The 14,986-nt window shown below is 46.2% G+C and overlaps 1 protein-coding gene across 1 annotated transcript; it reads left to right on the top strand.

Moving 5' to 3' along the window:
* Positions 1 to 6,963: 6,963 nt before the first annotated feature.
* LOC144485371 (uncharacterized) lies at positions 6,964 to 14,481 on the top strand. The gene is made up of 2 exons (XM_078203566.1): positions 6,964 to 7,884; positions 12,797 to 14,481. The coding sequence occupies exons 1-2, from the start codon at positions 6,964 to 6,966 to the stop codon at positions 13,229 to 13,231; spliced, it is 1,356 nt and encodes a 451-aa protein (XP_078059692.1). The 3' UTR covers positions 13,232 to 14,481.
* Positions 14,482 to 14,986: the final 505 nt, after the last annotated feature.

Here is a 14,986-nt window from a genome sequence, read left to right as displayed (position 1 = left end):
TTTCCTCCGGGTGCTCCAGTTTCCTCCCACAGTCCAAAGATGTGCGGGTTAGGTTGATTGGCCATGCTAAAATTGCCCCTTAGTGTCCTGGGATGCGTGGATTAGATACCTCTGAACAAAAAAACTGAATTTGAAAATCTGGCCACTGCCTGAAGTATTGGAACCACGCAGGGATGATAAGATCTTCAGACAGAGACACCACCCCCCCACCCCCAAACACACACGCGCACATGCACCCGCACACACATGCACTTCATGATCTGTTGGTAAGATTTCCTGAAACCCCAGAAGCTGGCTTTTATCAGGTGGCACATGGGACATTATACTGGGATAGCAGTGTTAGTGTGTAGATGTGATATGTTATATGTGGTGTAATTAACCTGTGGAAATGCCTGGTGAAGCTGCATTGAAGAACGGGTCCCTGATATGCTCAGCTGATCTAACAGAACAACATTGACTGATTAATGTGGTCAGTAGAATGGGGCAACATTTTAAATCATCAAGGTATTGACACAGACTCCACAGACAAACTGACTTTAAAATAATCAGGACAGAATTAAAGACACTGAAATCGATCAGAAGAGTAAAATTAAACTGAAGAGGCATATAGAAAATATCCACAAGATGGATTTGGGTGAAAAGGGAGTTGAGAATCTTTAAAGTTGAACTTTTGTTTCAACCAGAGGGACTTACCACAAATCAGTAATATAGATTTGCAAGTGATGATCTACAGTTGAGGATGAATCAACATCAACCGGTATCACATTTTAGTGAAAATGTGTTTCTGTTACTGATTCTGATCATTCTCGTTGCTTTAATATGTCATCAATATTAAGTAATCAAGAAATTAGGGAAAAACAATTGTAGCTTCGGAATAGCTGCATTAATCAGAAATCAGTTTGTGAGAATCAATAAGGATTTTCCCTTCTCAAGGTGGGGAGATTGATAACTGATAAAATATGAAGGCATTTATTTAATATTACAGGAATGGTTCATTCCCCCTCTCGCTTATGAAGAAAGCTTCCATAGCAGTTGCTGGGTGACAAACACAGGACAGGCCTGTTATCACTGTCCAGGATATGTCTCCCTCACAGACAATGAAACAAGATATTTCTAACTCTGATACGATTTGATCTCATGACTTGGATGGCCAGCCATGATCCTCATGAATGGTGGAGCAGGCTTGTAGGGCCAAATGGCCTCCTCCTGCTCCTATTTTCTCTGTTTCTACAAGTAAAGAGAGTGCAGAGGAGGTTTACCAGGATGTTGCCTGGTATGGAAGGGCTTAGTTATGAGGAGAGATTGGGTAAACTGGGGTTGTTCTCACCGGAAAGATGGAGGATGAGGGGTGACCTAATAGAGGTGTATAAAATTATGAAAGGCATAGATAGGGTGAACGGTGGGAAGCTTTTTCCCAGGTCCATGGTGACATTCACGAGGGGTCATAGGTTCAAGTTGAGGGGGGGGGAGGTTTAACACGGATATCAGAAGGACGTATTTTACACAGAGGGTGGTGGGGGCCTGGAATGCGCTGCCAGGCAAGGTGGTGGAGCGGACACACTGGGAACATTTAAGACTTATCTAGATAGCCACATGAACGGAGTGGGAATGGAGGGATACAAAAGAATGGTCTAGTTTGGACCAGGGAACGGCACGGGCTTGGAGGGCCGAAGGGCCTGTTCCTGTGCTGTATTGTTCTTTGTTAACCTATTTGTGTTAAGGTTAAAACACGCTCTCAAGGAAAATAACCATCACTTTGGACAAGGAAGAGATTTCAAAGTGATCCACACTGGCTTCAGCCCAACATCCATTCTCTGGTTCACACCAGTGAACAGTTCAGAGTAGACTGAAGCTATTAGCAATGGAGACCAACATTTAATCTGTGTCATTGGTTTGTCCTCGGGAACTGGGAAACCGCTCTCACTGTCATAGATCAATTTTGTTTTCATTCCATTATGCATCATTATTAACTGTTGTTTCATAATAAACCAATCTAAAACTCACACATGAGCTGAAGTCCCTCTTTTGGGTAATCAGATTCCCCTGGATCACGTCTTACCAAACACTGCGTGCACTTCTAGTTGCCATATTAAAAAAAAGTTGAGGCATTAGAAAGGGAAGAGAAAATTTACAATAATTATATCAGAAATGTGTAGGTACTAGATACTAGGAAAGGATTGACAAGCTGGGTCTCTTTTTTTTCAGACTGCAAAAGCTTCAATCCACCAAGCGACCTACTAGGATATACCCGCTCCCTCCTTTTACTGTGGATAATGGGCCTGTATAATCAACCTGCAAAGTTTCCCAGGGAATATCATTCAGATGGGATGTGTCCATTTGGACATTATATTTCACAGAGCCAGATTAATTTGGACACAGATTCAAGTGGTAAGGAACATCCTCCTGTTTCCTCAGCCACCGGTAGTAATTATGAACATCAGGATGAATCAAAAGAGAAACACTTCCTAATATAATATAATCCCTAAACTAGTTGTTTTGTAAGACATCACAATGCAGCAAGTTAAATTCAATCCACCTTGTTGGATTGTCCAGTCCTTACTCGCTGTGAGCCATAAGAGAAAGTTGTTCCTATGGTGTACGGCCTATCTGACCACAGTCACGTCAGAGTCAGGATCGTGACGAGTTTTAAAATCAGGTTTAACTGGAGTCTGTCAGACCAGTGCCAATGATTATGTTTTGGGTGAAGCCCATGGAATCTCCTCGAAAGCAGCTTTCTTGGTGAGTCAGTCTGCCTGGTTCTTACCATCACCCTCTTCACTAACTCCTGCTGCTGATCTACCTTCACCTTACAAATAGCAATTTGTCCCGGACACTTACCAGCAACATCCCCAATCATTCAGAGTTTGAAATGGTGGGCGATTTTTTTTTTGCCAGAGAAGTTGTTTCCAGTGAAGGAGGTCCAACTAATGAAACTTTCAGAATAGTTGGTGATTCTATCAGTAATGGGCTGTGTTGATGATGTCCTCAGATTTCTGGGCTAAATATTGTGGTGCCAATTTAATAAGGATGCCACATACTGTCACTGGAAATCAAAGACACAGCGCCAGACTGATATGGACCTGATTCATAAAACCCAGATCAATCTACGAACTCTAATACAGTCAAACAGGGATATGGCTTTAACAGGATTGGACTTTGTCTCTTTCTTCTGTTAGGTATGTGGAATTCTTTCATGCTACAATGTCCCAGCCTAGTGATAACTGTGAAGTTTCAGGATATTAATGTCTTTACTTTGTAATCTCACAATTCGTCTACTCTTTAACACCAGGAACACTCCCTTTATTCACAATGTTACCAGGGCTTGTCCAATCTGTAGAATCATCCAATTAAAGTCTAACAGGTACTCTGTGCATTTCACTCAAGTGAGCATTTAATATATGCTTAATAAACGGGACAATCAATCTTTGCCCTCTTTTTAGGTCAAACCAAACCAAGTAAACAAACTCAGATTAAATCAGGACAAAGTAAAAGGGGCAGCTCCCCAAAAAGGAGGGGGAACAGCCCGAACAGAAATCAAAGTACAAAGGAAACTTAAAAATATCAAATTAAAATGTGATTATTGGGGTCAATGATGCACCCCAACCCCTGCGGTGCCCAGCGGGCGCGGAAAGCGTCAACCTCGCCCGTGGACACCGCATGCTCCCTCTCCAGGGACACCTGGCCGCGAACGTAGCCGCGGTAGAGGGGAAGACAGTCAGGATGGACGGCCCCCTCGATCGCCCGCAGCCTGGACCGGTAAATGGCGCGTTTCGCCAGGCCCAGGAGCAGGTTCACGAGGAGGTCGCCATCCCGACCCTCCCCTCTCCGCACCGGGTGTCCGTAGATCAGGAGCGTGGGACTGAAGTGCAGACAAAACATCAACAAAAGGTTCTTCAGGAGAACATAAAGGGAGTGCAGCCTAAGACACACAACAAAGACGTGGTCCACGGACTCCACACGGCCGCAGAAAGGGCAGTCTTCGGAGCCCGTGAACCAGTGAACCCTACGGTTGTGCGGAACTGCTGCATGCATCACCCTCCACCCCAGGTCCCCGACGTAATTGGGGGAGATCCCTCCGTAGAGGGACCTCCAGCGGGGACCTCCGCCGCCCGGCGGCAACAAGGCCCGCCAAGGTGTATCCGGGCGACAGGCGAGGAGGCAGTGATGGAAGGTGTGCAGCAGCAGCCCGCACAGGAAACGCCTCCGCGCGGTAGAAAAAGGCACGGAGGGCATTTCCGCGAGACGGCTCAGGCTGTGGGGTACCTCACCCAGGGGAGGGGGCTGAGGCTTTGGGCCAATGTGGAATTCCGCCCGAACAGGGGAACGCTCGGGCGGGATCCCACCGCACGCCTGCGCCGTCTCAAGTTTGCGTGCAGTTTCGGGGCCGAGCACGACCGTCCTAAGGTCTAGGATGGCTTTGGCCGCGTGCACAGATGAATGTGTCTGAGATGCATCAACCTGGAATACCTTTTCCATTAAGCTCTCAGTTCACGAGAGCATATATATATTAGTCAGAGAGGTTTACAGCAGGTTCGGCCCAACTTGCCCTTTTTTAAAAAACCCCAAAGCTAATCCCAATTGCCCGCATTTGGCCCATATCCCTCTACACCCATCGTACCCATGTAACTTCTCTAAGCTTATTAAAGACAAAATTGTACCCGCCTCTATGACTACCTCTGGCAGATTGTTCCAGACACTCACCACCCTCTGTGTGAAAAGATTGCCCCTCTGGACACTTTTGTATCTCTCCCCTCTCACCTTAAACCTATGCCCTCTAGTTTTAGACTCCCCTACTTTTGGGAAAAGATATTGACTATCCAGCTGATCTGTGTCCCTCATTATTTTATAGACCTCGATAAGATCACCCCTCGGCCTCCTATGCTCCAGAGAAAAAAGTCCCATCTATCCAGCCTCTCCTTATAACTCAATCCATCAAGTCCCGGTAGCATCCGAGTAAATCTTTTCTGCAATCTTTCTAGTTTAATCATATCCTTTCTATAATAGGGTGACCAGAATTGCACACAGTATTCCAAACGGGGTCTTATTGTTCTGACTTTGCCAACAGGGCTGTGGAATTTATTGGATAGATCTTCCAAAGGCCAGCACAGACATACTGAGCTGAATGGTTTCCATCCATCTGTATCATTCTGTAAAACAATGAATATTCAGAATCAGGATGAGACAGAACGAGAGGAACCAGTGACTGTGCGATTGAATCCAGACAGAGTCAGCACCATCAGGGAAAGGGAAAGAGAGGAGACAGTGTAAAAGCTTCCCACAGGAGAATTTGAGTAATTTAACATAGCAGATCATCAATTCGCAATAATTTGCGTTTTTTTAAAATTAATTTATCTCAATACCTAACAATGTTATTTTATATTCACTGTTTGAGGTTACAATGGCGCTGCTGTTAACCACCATTCCTTGCGGTTGTGAAAGTACCCTATTCACTCCACAGGAGCCCACAGCGCATGCGCGGTGTTGTATGTGGAGCATGCGCAATGTCACTTTGCTCGGAGCCCTGCGAGTGCGGGAGTTGCTTTTTTCAACGGGTGAGAGTCTGTGGGGCGGAGGGAGGAATGGAGCTGGGAGTCGGGGTGGGGAGGGAGCGGAGGCTTCACAAACACCTGCTGTAGGCCGCAAGGTCCGAATCAGAGCCTGCGGGTCCCGGGTTTGCAGCTGCGGGGATTTTATCCGGGATCAGGCCCAGTGCAGCGACCGCCATCTTTGTTCAGCGGGGAGCAGAGGGCGCATGCGCGGCCAGTAGGCGGTGCTTCAGGGTCCCGGTGACCAGGAGAGGAAAGGTTTGACTCACTGACTGACAGAGCGGGTTAATTGGCGCTCTCTTCAGAGAGGGAAGGTGCTGCAGGGCGAATGTGCGGCCATCCGAATAACAGAAGAAAATATAATCAGAATTAGGAGCATGAGGAGGCCATTCGACCCATCAAGGTTGCTCTGCGATTCAATAAACTCATGGCTCATCTGATCAAGAAAATGCTGGAAAATCTCAGGTGTAACAGCATCTGTGGAGAGAGAATAGAGCTGAAGTTTCAAGTCTGGATGACCCTTCGTCAGAGCTCATCTGTTCATTGTCATAACTCAGTTTTCCTCCAGCCTCCTTTCACAGGGAATTAGAAGATTTGAAGACTGCAATTGTTCTCCGACTCCAGTGCTTCTGGCATCTTTCCAGCTGCAGGCTCCAGCAGGAGGTTTTAAATTTGAAAACAGTGAAATTGTTCCAGAGGTGAGTATTATTGCGCATTCATCTACAGTTTAGAGTTTTTAGTGCTTTGCTCTGTTATCTGCGAGAGGTTTCATGGCTCTGGGGCTGGTGTGATTCACCAGTGAGTTCACACTGGGGAGAGGCTGTTCACCTGCGTTGTGTGTGGGAAGGGATTCAGTCAGTCATCCACCTGCTGAGACACCAGCGAGTTCACAAGTGGTTACAGGGGTTGGATTTTGCTGTTTTGCTGCTGTTAAATCACATTCAGGACTGAACCATGTTCATTAATCTGAATCATCGATGCAGATTTGATGGGCTGAATAGTCTCTTTCTACACTGCAGGGGTTCCACGGATTCTTAAAATTCTGTCTGAATTGAAGATAATTTCACTATTTCTGATTTCCGTACATCTGGAGATAAATTCCACTCCTTTGTGAGCATTTTGATTGATTTGATGGCTCGCAATGATGTTTCAAATTCATTATTCACTCTAAGCCAGTGAGGAAAGAGTGTTCCACAGCAACTAGAATTGTCTGTTCTCAGTTTCTGAGCTGTACTGACAGTGATGACATTTGTAAACTCCTTTTACAGGATATTAAAAGGGGAGGATTTGCCAGAAGAAATCTCAAACGAAACTTCACGTCAAGCTTTGACAGAGTCTCTCATTAGGACGGGGAAAACCATCACCCATTTTACCATCAGAGTGACAGGAAAAGCACCAAGACACAGTCACCCACACCATGGGAAAACCGTGGAAATGTGGGGATTGTGGAAAGGGATTCAGATCCCCATCTGAGCTGGAAACACATCGACGCAGTCACACTGGGGAGAGGCCATTCACCTGCTATCAGTGTGGAAAGAGATTTACTAATTCATCCGACCTGCTGACACACCAGCGAGTTCACACTGGGGAGAGGCCATTCACCTGCTCTGATTGTGGGAAGAAATTTAGTATTTCATCCAATCTAGTGAGACACCGTCGAGTTCACTCTGGGGAGAGACCATTCACCTGCTCAGTGTGTGGAAAAAGATGCAGAGATTCATCCACCCTGCTGGTACACCAGCAAGTTCACACCAAGGAGAGGCTGTTCACTTGTTCTGAGTGTGGGAAGGGATTCACTCGGTTATCCAGTCTGCAGAGACACCATCGCGTTCACACTGGGGAGAGACCATTCACCTGCTCAGAGTGTGGGAAAGGATTCAGAGATTCATCTGACCTGCTGGCACATCAGCGAGTTCACACTGGGGAGAGGCCGTTCATCTGCTCCGTGTGTGGGAAAGGATTCGGAGATTCCTCCACCCTGCTGACACACCAACGAGTTCACACTGGGGAGAGGCCGTTCACCTACTCCAATTGTGGGAAGGGATTCACTCAGTTAGCCAACCTGCTGAGACACCAGCAAATTCACAGCGGGGACGGGGAGAGGCCTTTCACCTGCTCAGAGTGTGAGAAGCGATTCAGTGATTTACCTACCCTGCTGACACACCAGCGAGTTCACACCGGGGAGAAGCCATTTACCTGCTCCGTGTGTGGGAAGAGATTCAATCGGTCATCCAACCTGCTGACACACCAGCGAGTTCACACTGGGGAGAGACCATTCACCTGCTCTGACTGTGGGAAGGGATTCACTCAGTCATCTCACCTGCTGAGACACCAGCGGGTTCACAAGTGATGACTGGGGTTGGATTCTGCTGTTATTGCTGCTGTTGATCACATCCAGGACTGAACCATGTTCATTCTGACAGTTGGTGAAGTGGGAGGGTCGAAGGATTTCTTTCTGCTGGACTGGCCAGTCTCTCAATTTTCATTCCAGTGGCTGATTCCCTTTGAGCGAGGGCACATTTCCACTGAAATGATCCACAAAAGCAGATGTCAGATGAGACTGAGATGATGAAAAAATTCTTAACTCAAAGGGTAGTGAACCTGTGGAATTCTCCACCACAGAAGGCTGTGGAATCCAAGTCACTGAATATGTTCAAGGAATAGATTTTTTTTTAGATTTTAATGGCTTCAAGCGGTGTGGGGAGAATATGGCATTGAGATCGAGGATCAGCCATGATCATATTGAATGGTGGAGCAGACTCGAATGGCCTGCTCCTAGTTTCTATCGAGTACATTAATTTTATCCTGGAAATAAATAGTCTTTTTCCTCCCACTACAGGTGTCTTGTCTTTTATCCGTCCTCGTTCTGAGGGTTGGCCGCACTCTGAACAATCTTTCTCCACTGATTTCTCAGCTGCTCTCACTGCCTGTCCCATCGAGAGGCCAGTCCACATTCTGATACTATCCACCCGTGCCATCTCGGGCCTTCCTTGTACACATTTTCCAGGTGTTTTGTTTCATATTGGTCAATAAAAATGCCTTTCACCAGGATGCTGTATCGCAAGTCTTTGTATTAACTAAAGTTTTGGCAATACTTTCTCTCTGAAAGAAACCCCGTAACAGCCCTGAACATCACTGGCCTTTGAATGTGGAAGGAGCAATGTTACATCTATTCTGTCCATGGGATAAGATTTCAGATATAATTGTGACTGGAGACACTGAGACACACACACCCGAGTGAGAGTGTCCCAGTGAACTGAGTGTGGAAAGAGCTTTAACCAGTTACACAGCCTGAAAATACATCACACTATAGGATAAGTAAATGGGAACGTGGGAATGATAAAGTATAATTTGGGGATAAAGGTTATCCGCATTGTTGGGAAGAATAGAAAATCAGCATTTTATTTAAATAGAGCTCGTGGGGCCGAATGGCCTATTGCTGCTCCTTGTTCACATGGTGCCGGTGTCCTCCTGTCTCTCCAGGTTATATAATCAGTTGAAACCAGGTCCACACAGAGAACACGAGTATGGTGTCTCCCTGGTGTAAATGTGCTATTTCTTTTCACACTGTGTGACTGGTTAAAGCTCTGTTCCAGCTGACTGTGGAAAAATAACTGAGATGTCTGTGTCTCGGGGCTTTTCCAGTCACACTGATGTTGAATAATTTCCCAAAGACAAAATAGGCAAACGTTTCTCCTTCCACATTCATAGGCCTTTGAAATTCAGATCTTGAAGAACCATGTCACACTGTCAGATCCCGAGACGTTTGGTTTGAATCGCCCGTCTGCAGATATTCTGGAAAAGGAGTTTACAGTGAATTACTTTGAATATACAAGACACAAACAAGCCATTCAGTTTAATTCTTTATACTTGACACGTCTTCTCCTGTCCCATATTCCTCATCTCAGCCTTTCAGTTGATTTTTCTATTTCTTTTTCTCTCGTGTGTTTCTCCCATTTCCTTTTGAAACAATCTCAGCACTTTCTTCAATCATTTCTATGGTGATTCTAAACCTGTGAGTGATGAAATTTGTCCTTATTGCCTTCTTGGATTTATTAGTAACTATCTGGCATTTATGACTCTTTGTTTATTGATCATTCCTTCTTTTAGACTCTGTCATGAGTGGAAACATTCTCCCCACATTTCCCCTGTCCAAGCCACTAATAATTTTAAAGACTTCTAACAGGTCACTGCTCTATAAGAAAAAACTTCAATCCATTTAATCTTTCCTGAAAGCTGTAATCTCTGTTTACAAAAATAATGATGTGGAAATGCCGGCGTTGGACTGGGGTAAACACAGTAAGAAGTTTAACAACACCAGGTTAAAGTCCAACAGGTTTATTTGGTAGCAAAAGCCACACAAGCTTTCGAAGCTCGAAGCCCCTTCTTCAGGTGAGTGTGGAAATGCCGGCGTTGGACTGGGGTAAACACCTGAAGAAGGGGCTTAGAGCTTCGAAAGCTTGTGTGGCTTTTGTTACAAAAATAATCACAGTCAATGCAGAATAGAAATCACAGAGAGACAAACATTCCTCTTGTGTAAATCGTCAACTTGTAACAATGTGTAAAAGCAGTTTTCAAACTCCACTCCCAGTTTTCTCCCTCCCTCTCCTCTGTCTGGGTTCAGTTCTCCAGCTGCTGTCTGCAGACTGACAATAAAACCAATGGGTCTTATTGGGGGTGTTGGGGCCTCCAGCGGGTGTTTGTGAATCCTCCCCGCCCACCTCCCAGGGTTTCCTTCCTTCCCGAACCCTCACCAATACCATGACTGACACTGAGCATGCTCAGAGCGTGCACCCACACCACCTGATGTGGAGATGCCGGTGTTGGACTGGGTGAGTCACCTGATAAAGGGGCGGAGCTCCGAAAGCTCCTGATTCCAAATAAACCTGTCGGACTATCACCTGGTGTTGTGACTTGTTACTGTGCACACCACACCTGCGCAGTGCGTTCCCAGGCTCCCCAGCGCCTGATCATCTTTGCGCATGCTCCACTCCCAGCCTGGACCCGCCTCTCATTCACTCCGATTGGTTGGAGGATCAGCCGCTCCGGCTCAGTCCTCCAGCTCCGCCCCTCATTTATTCTGATTGGTTGGAGGACCAGCCGCTCACGCTCGGTCCTCCAATCCCGCCCCTCATTCACTCCAATTGGTTGGAGGACCAGCCGCTCCCGCTCGGTCCTCCAGCCCCGCCCCCTCTTCCTATTGGTCAGGAGCTGCCGTCAATCAGTCCCCGGGCATAGTGATATGGAGCATGCGCAGTGTCATTGCTGTCCTTGGCGCTTGTTTGTCCCGGAGAAGCGGAGTCAGCGTTAGGCGATGGCTGGGAGGATTTGGAAACACTTTGTGGATCCGCAGGCGGGAAGGAGCTCGAGCCGGCGGGTTTTCAATGGCCCGGATCCAGAGCCCGAAAGAAAACATAAATGGATCCGGGCGGTGAGGCTTCATAAACACCCGGTGTCGGCCAGATGCCGGATCTCGGGTCAGGGTGACACAATGGTTAACACTGCTGCCTCACAGCTCCAGGGAGCCGGGTTCAATCCCCAGCCTGGGTCACTGTCTGTGTGGAGTCTGCACATTCTCCCCGTGTCTGCGCGGGTTTCCTCCGGGTGCTCCGGTTTCCTCCCACAGTCTGAAAGATGTGCTGGTTAGGGTGCATTGGCCATGCTGAATTCTCCCTCAGTATTACCTGAATAGGTGTCGGAGTGTGGCAACTGGGGGATTTTCACAGTAACTTAATTGCAGTGTTAATGTAAGACTACTTGTGACACTAATAATTAAACTTTAATCCCTCAATTTGTGAGGCAAAATCCTCAGACGTTAACATCTGCCATCTTTATTAAGGGCAAAACCAAATGGCACGGTAGCACAGTGGTTAGCACTGCTGCTTCACAGCTCCAGGGTCCCGGGTTCGATTCCCGGCTCGGGTCACTGTCTGTGTGGAGTTTGCACATTCTCCTCGTGTCTGCGTGGGTTTCCTCCGGGTGCTCCGGTTTCCTCCCACAGTCCAAAGATGTGCGGGTTAGGTTGATTGGCCAGGTTAAAAATTGTCCCTGAGATGTGTAGTTAGAGGGATAAGCGGGTAAATATGTGGAGGTAGGGCCTGGGTGGGATTGTGGTCGGTGCAGACTCGATGGGCCTAATGGCCTCCTTCTGCACTGTAGGGTTTCTATGATTCTATGATTCTATAACCCAATTCTTGATATTTTATTGAGGTTAATAGTCAGCAGGAAGAGAAGCAGAATGGGCCCTGACACTGATACCAGGTTTAACTTAGTTAGAGAGGGCGGTTTGGAGAAACCCCCTTCACAATTTTTCATCAAATCTCTAAACAGTCAGTTCTGGACACAAAGTTAACATCTGCTATTCTGACTGATCGGGTCAGGGTGATTCAGATTAATGTTTTCTCATGTGTTATGAATGAGGTGAAACATCAAAAATACTATCTCTAGTTGTATGAATTTTTTAAGAGGAAACTGAAATGATTGTCTGTCTATTTATTTGGATTTCAGTTCAGGGAGGAGGGAGAGTGTGTGGGATGGGATCTGCAACTTTGGAGATTCGAGAGGAAAAAATTCCAGAGAAACTAGAATTGTCTGTTGAGAATTTCTATCCTGGACTGTCAGTGATGACTTTTATTGATGGTTTTTACAGCTATTAGAAGTTGAGGATTGCAGACGGGAATCTCAAACTAGACATCACATCAAGATCTGACAGAATCACTCGATTCATTAGGACCTGGATATCATCGTACTTGGAAAGTGGAAGGAGAAATGTTTGCTTGTTTTGTCTGTGGGAAAAGATTTCAAACATCAGTGTGACTGGAAAAGGACCGAGACACACACACACCCGAGTGAGAGTGTTCCAGTGAACTGACTGTGGAAAGAGCTTTAACCAGTTACACAGCCTGAAAAAACATCACCATTCACAGTGAGGAGAAACTGTACACGTGTTGTGTGTGTGGACGAAGCTTCAACTGATCATCAACATGGAGAGACATGATGACACTGACACCACAGAGAAACCGTGGATATGTGGGGACTGTGGGAAAGCATTCACTTGCCCATCCAAACTGGAAACTCATCGACGCACCCACACTGGGGAGAGACCCTTCACCTGCCCCATATGTGGGAAGGATTTCACTCAGTCATCCAACTTAGCATTACATCAGCGTGTTCACACTGGGGAGAGGCCGTTCAGCTGCTCTGTGTGTGGGAAAAGGTTCATTCAGTCATACAATCTAGCATTACATCAGCGAGTTCACACTGGGGAGAGACCGTTCACCTGCTCCGTGTGTGGGAAGGGATTCATTAATTCCTCTAACCTAGTGGCACACCAGCGAGTTCACTCCGGGGAGAAACCATTCAGCTGCACTGACTGTGGAATGAGCTTTAGGCTTTCATCCACCCTGCTGAAACACCAGCGAGTTCACACTGGGGAGAGGCCATTCAGCTGCACTGACTGTGGAAAGAGTTTCAGACACTCAGGCAGTCTCACTGTACACCAGCGAGCTCACACTGGGGAGAGGCCATTCACCTGCTCCGAGTGTGGGAAGGGATTCACTGATTCATGCCAACTGCTGAGACATGAACGAGTTCACACCGGGGAGAGGCCGTTCACCTGCTCCGAGTGTGGGAAGGGATTCATTGATTCATCTCAGCTGCTGAAACACCAGCGAGTTCACAAGTGAGGGCGGGGATTGGATTCTGCTGTTATTGCTGCTGTTAATGACAACCAGGCCCTTTCATTCTGACAGCTGGAGTTTGTTTCTGCTGATGTTAATACAGCCGGTAACTGGGCTGGAGTTTAATATTCTGGATCTAGAGGTGATTGTGTTCCTGGGGCTGCAGTTACCGCGGTCCATCTGAAATTAGTTTACAACAAGATTCAGAACTTTTACTTCAATCTCAAATTGTTTAAGTTAAGTTTATTTATTAGTGTCACAAGTAGGCTTACATTAACACTGCAATGAAGTTACTGTGAAAATCCACGAGTCGCCACACTAGTTGCCTGTTCGGGTACACTGAGGGAGAATTCAGCATAGCCAATGCAACTAACCAGCACATCTTTCGGACTTGTGAGGAAACCGGAGCACCCGGAGGAAACCCACACAGACACGGGGAGAACATGCAGACTCCGCACTGATCGTGACCTAAATCAGGAATCGAACCCGGGTCCTGGCGCTGTGAGGCAGCAGTGCGAACCACTCTGCCGCCCTATTTATCTTTGGCCCGAATTCTACAATTCAGTGTCTGAGAGGTTCCACTGATGAACATCTCCAATTAGAAAGTGCTGATTAATCCTTGCTGAGAATTCTTACTGACCTACACACAGTGACACCTCCAGTATCCCCCAGAAAGAAGGGGAATGGGAATTGGTGGAGAATCGAGAGTCTCCAAATATCACCCTTCCCGTCTGATACAGAAATCCCCTCAGCACAGGAATGGAGAAAAGTCAAATCCAAGTAACAGATTGTAAGAAATCACCATCTAATAGCCTTATAAAATCTTTGGATACTGATGGAATATTATAGAAAGAGCTTTCCCTCTGTCTTCGGAAGAAAGCTTGCTGGCTGACAAACACAGGACAAGCCTTTCTCCCTGCCAAGGACCTGTCTCTAGCACAGGCCCTGAAGCAAGACATTTTTAATCCTGATACCATTGGCTCTTATAGTAACTAACTCCATGTAAAGGTTAAAACAGGCCCTCAAGAGCAAGGAGATTTCAAATTGACTGTCTTCTCCCCAACACCCACAATCAGGCTCATTGAAGTGAACCTTCCATAGGCACCAGTTATGGACATCAACATTCACTTGGCTTCATCCGTCTGCTTGTCCTCTGGGATCTGTAAATCTCTCTCACCTGTCACAGGTCAGGTGCTTTTCCTATCTATTTAACTCACACATCTTGTTTTAACTGTTGCTTCTCAATAAACTGTTTTAAAATCGCTTCTGAGCTCAATTCCCTTTTTGGGTGCAGACCAGTAAGAGTTTAGAAAGTAGATTTTTAAATGTTTCTGTCGGTATGTGAACAGGAAGAAGCGAGTGAAAGTAAACATTCTCTATGAGAGGCAGATAAAAGTCAACATATAATGGGGAACAAGGAAATGGCAGAGAAATGCAACAAATACTTTGTATCTATCTGTCTTCATGGTAGAAGACAAAAGAAAAATTCTAATAATGGGGAACCAAGGGGTTAGTGCAAGGGGGCGGGAACTTTAATACAAGGAAGAGCCATTTTTAAACATTAGTCACCAATACAATATCGTTTGAGTTGTATTGCTGTTCATCAAATGTCAATAATAATGAAAAACCAGACAGACATGTTCCAACCTCATTTTATGGAACTTTACAGAAAAGTTGTTAATTAAATGATCCTTTCTGACACATGCAATGTGAATAAAAGTTTTAAAAAATGAAACTAGCCATTTAATTCCCATCAAAATG

The sequence above is a fragment of the Mustelus asterias genome, unplaced genomic scaffold (genome assembly GCF_964213995.1).
Source record: "Mustelus asterias unplaced genomic scaffold, sMusAst1.hap1.1 HAP1_SCAFFOLD_192, whole genome shotgun sequence".
NCBI classification, from domain to species: domain Eukaryota; kingdom Metazoa; phylum Chordata; class Chondrichthyes; order Carcharhiniformes; family Triakidae; genus Mustelus; species Mustelus asterias.
Note: the sequence above shows the minus strand (reverse complement) of the source record. Positions and strands in the feature narration are given on the sequence as shown.

Bases quoted from the DNA above. Each gene is read 5' to 3' on its own strand.
- LOC144485371 (XM_078203566.1), top strand. From the start codon at position 6,964: ATGGGAAAACCGTGGAAATGTGGGGATTGTGGAAAGGGATTCAGATCC. The intron at 7,885-12,796 runs GTTCACAAGTGA...GCATTACATCAG, and splicing joins ACCTGCTGAGACACCAGCGG to CGAGTTCACACTGGGGAGAG.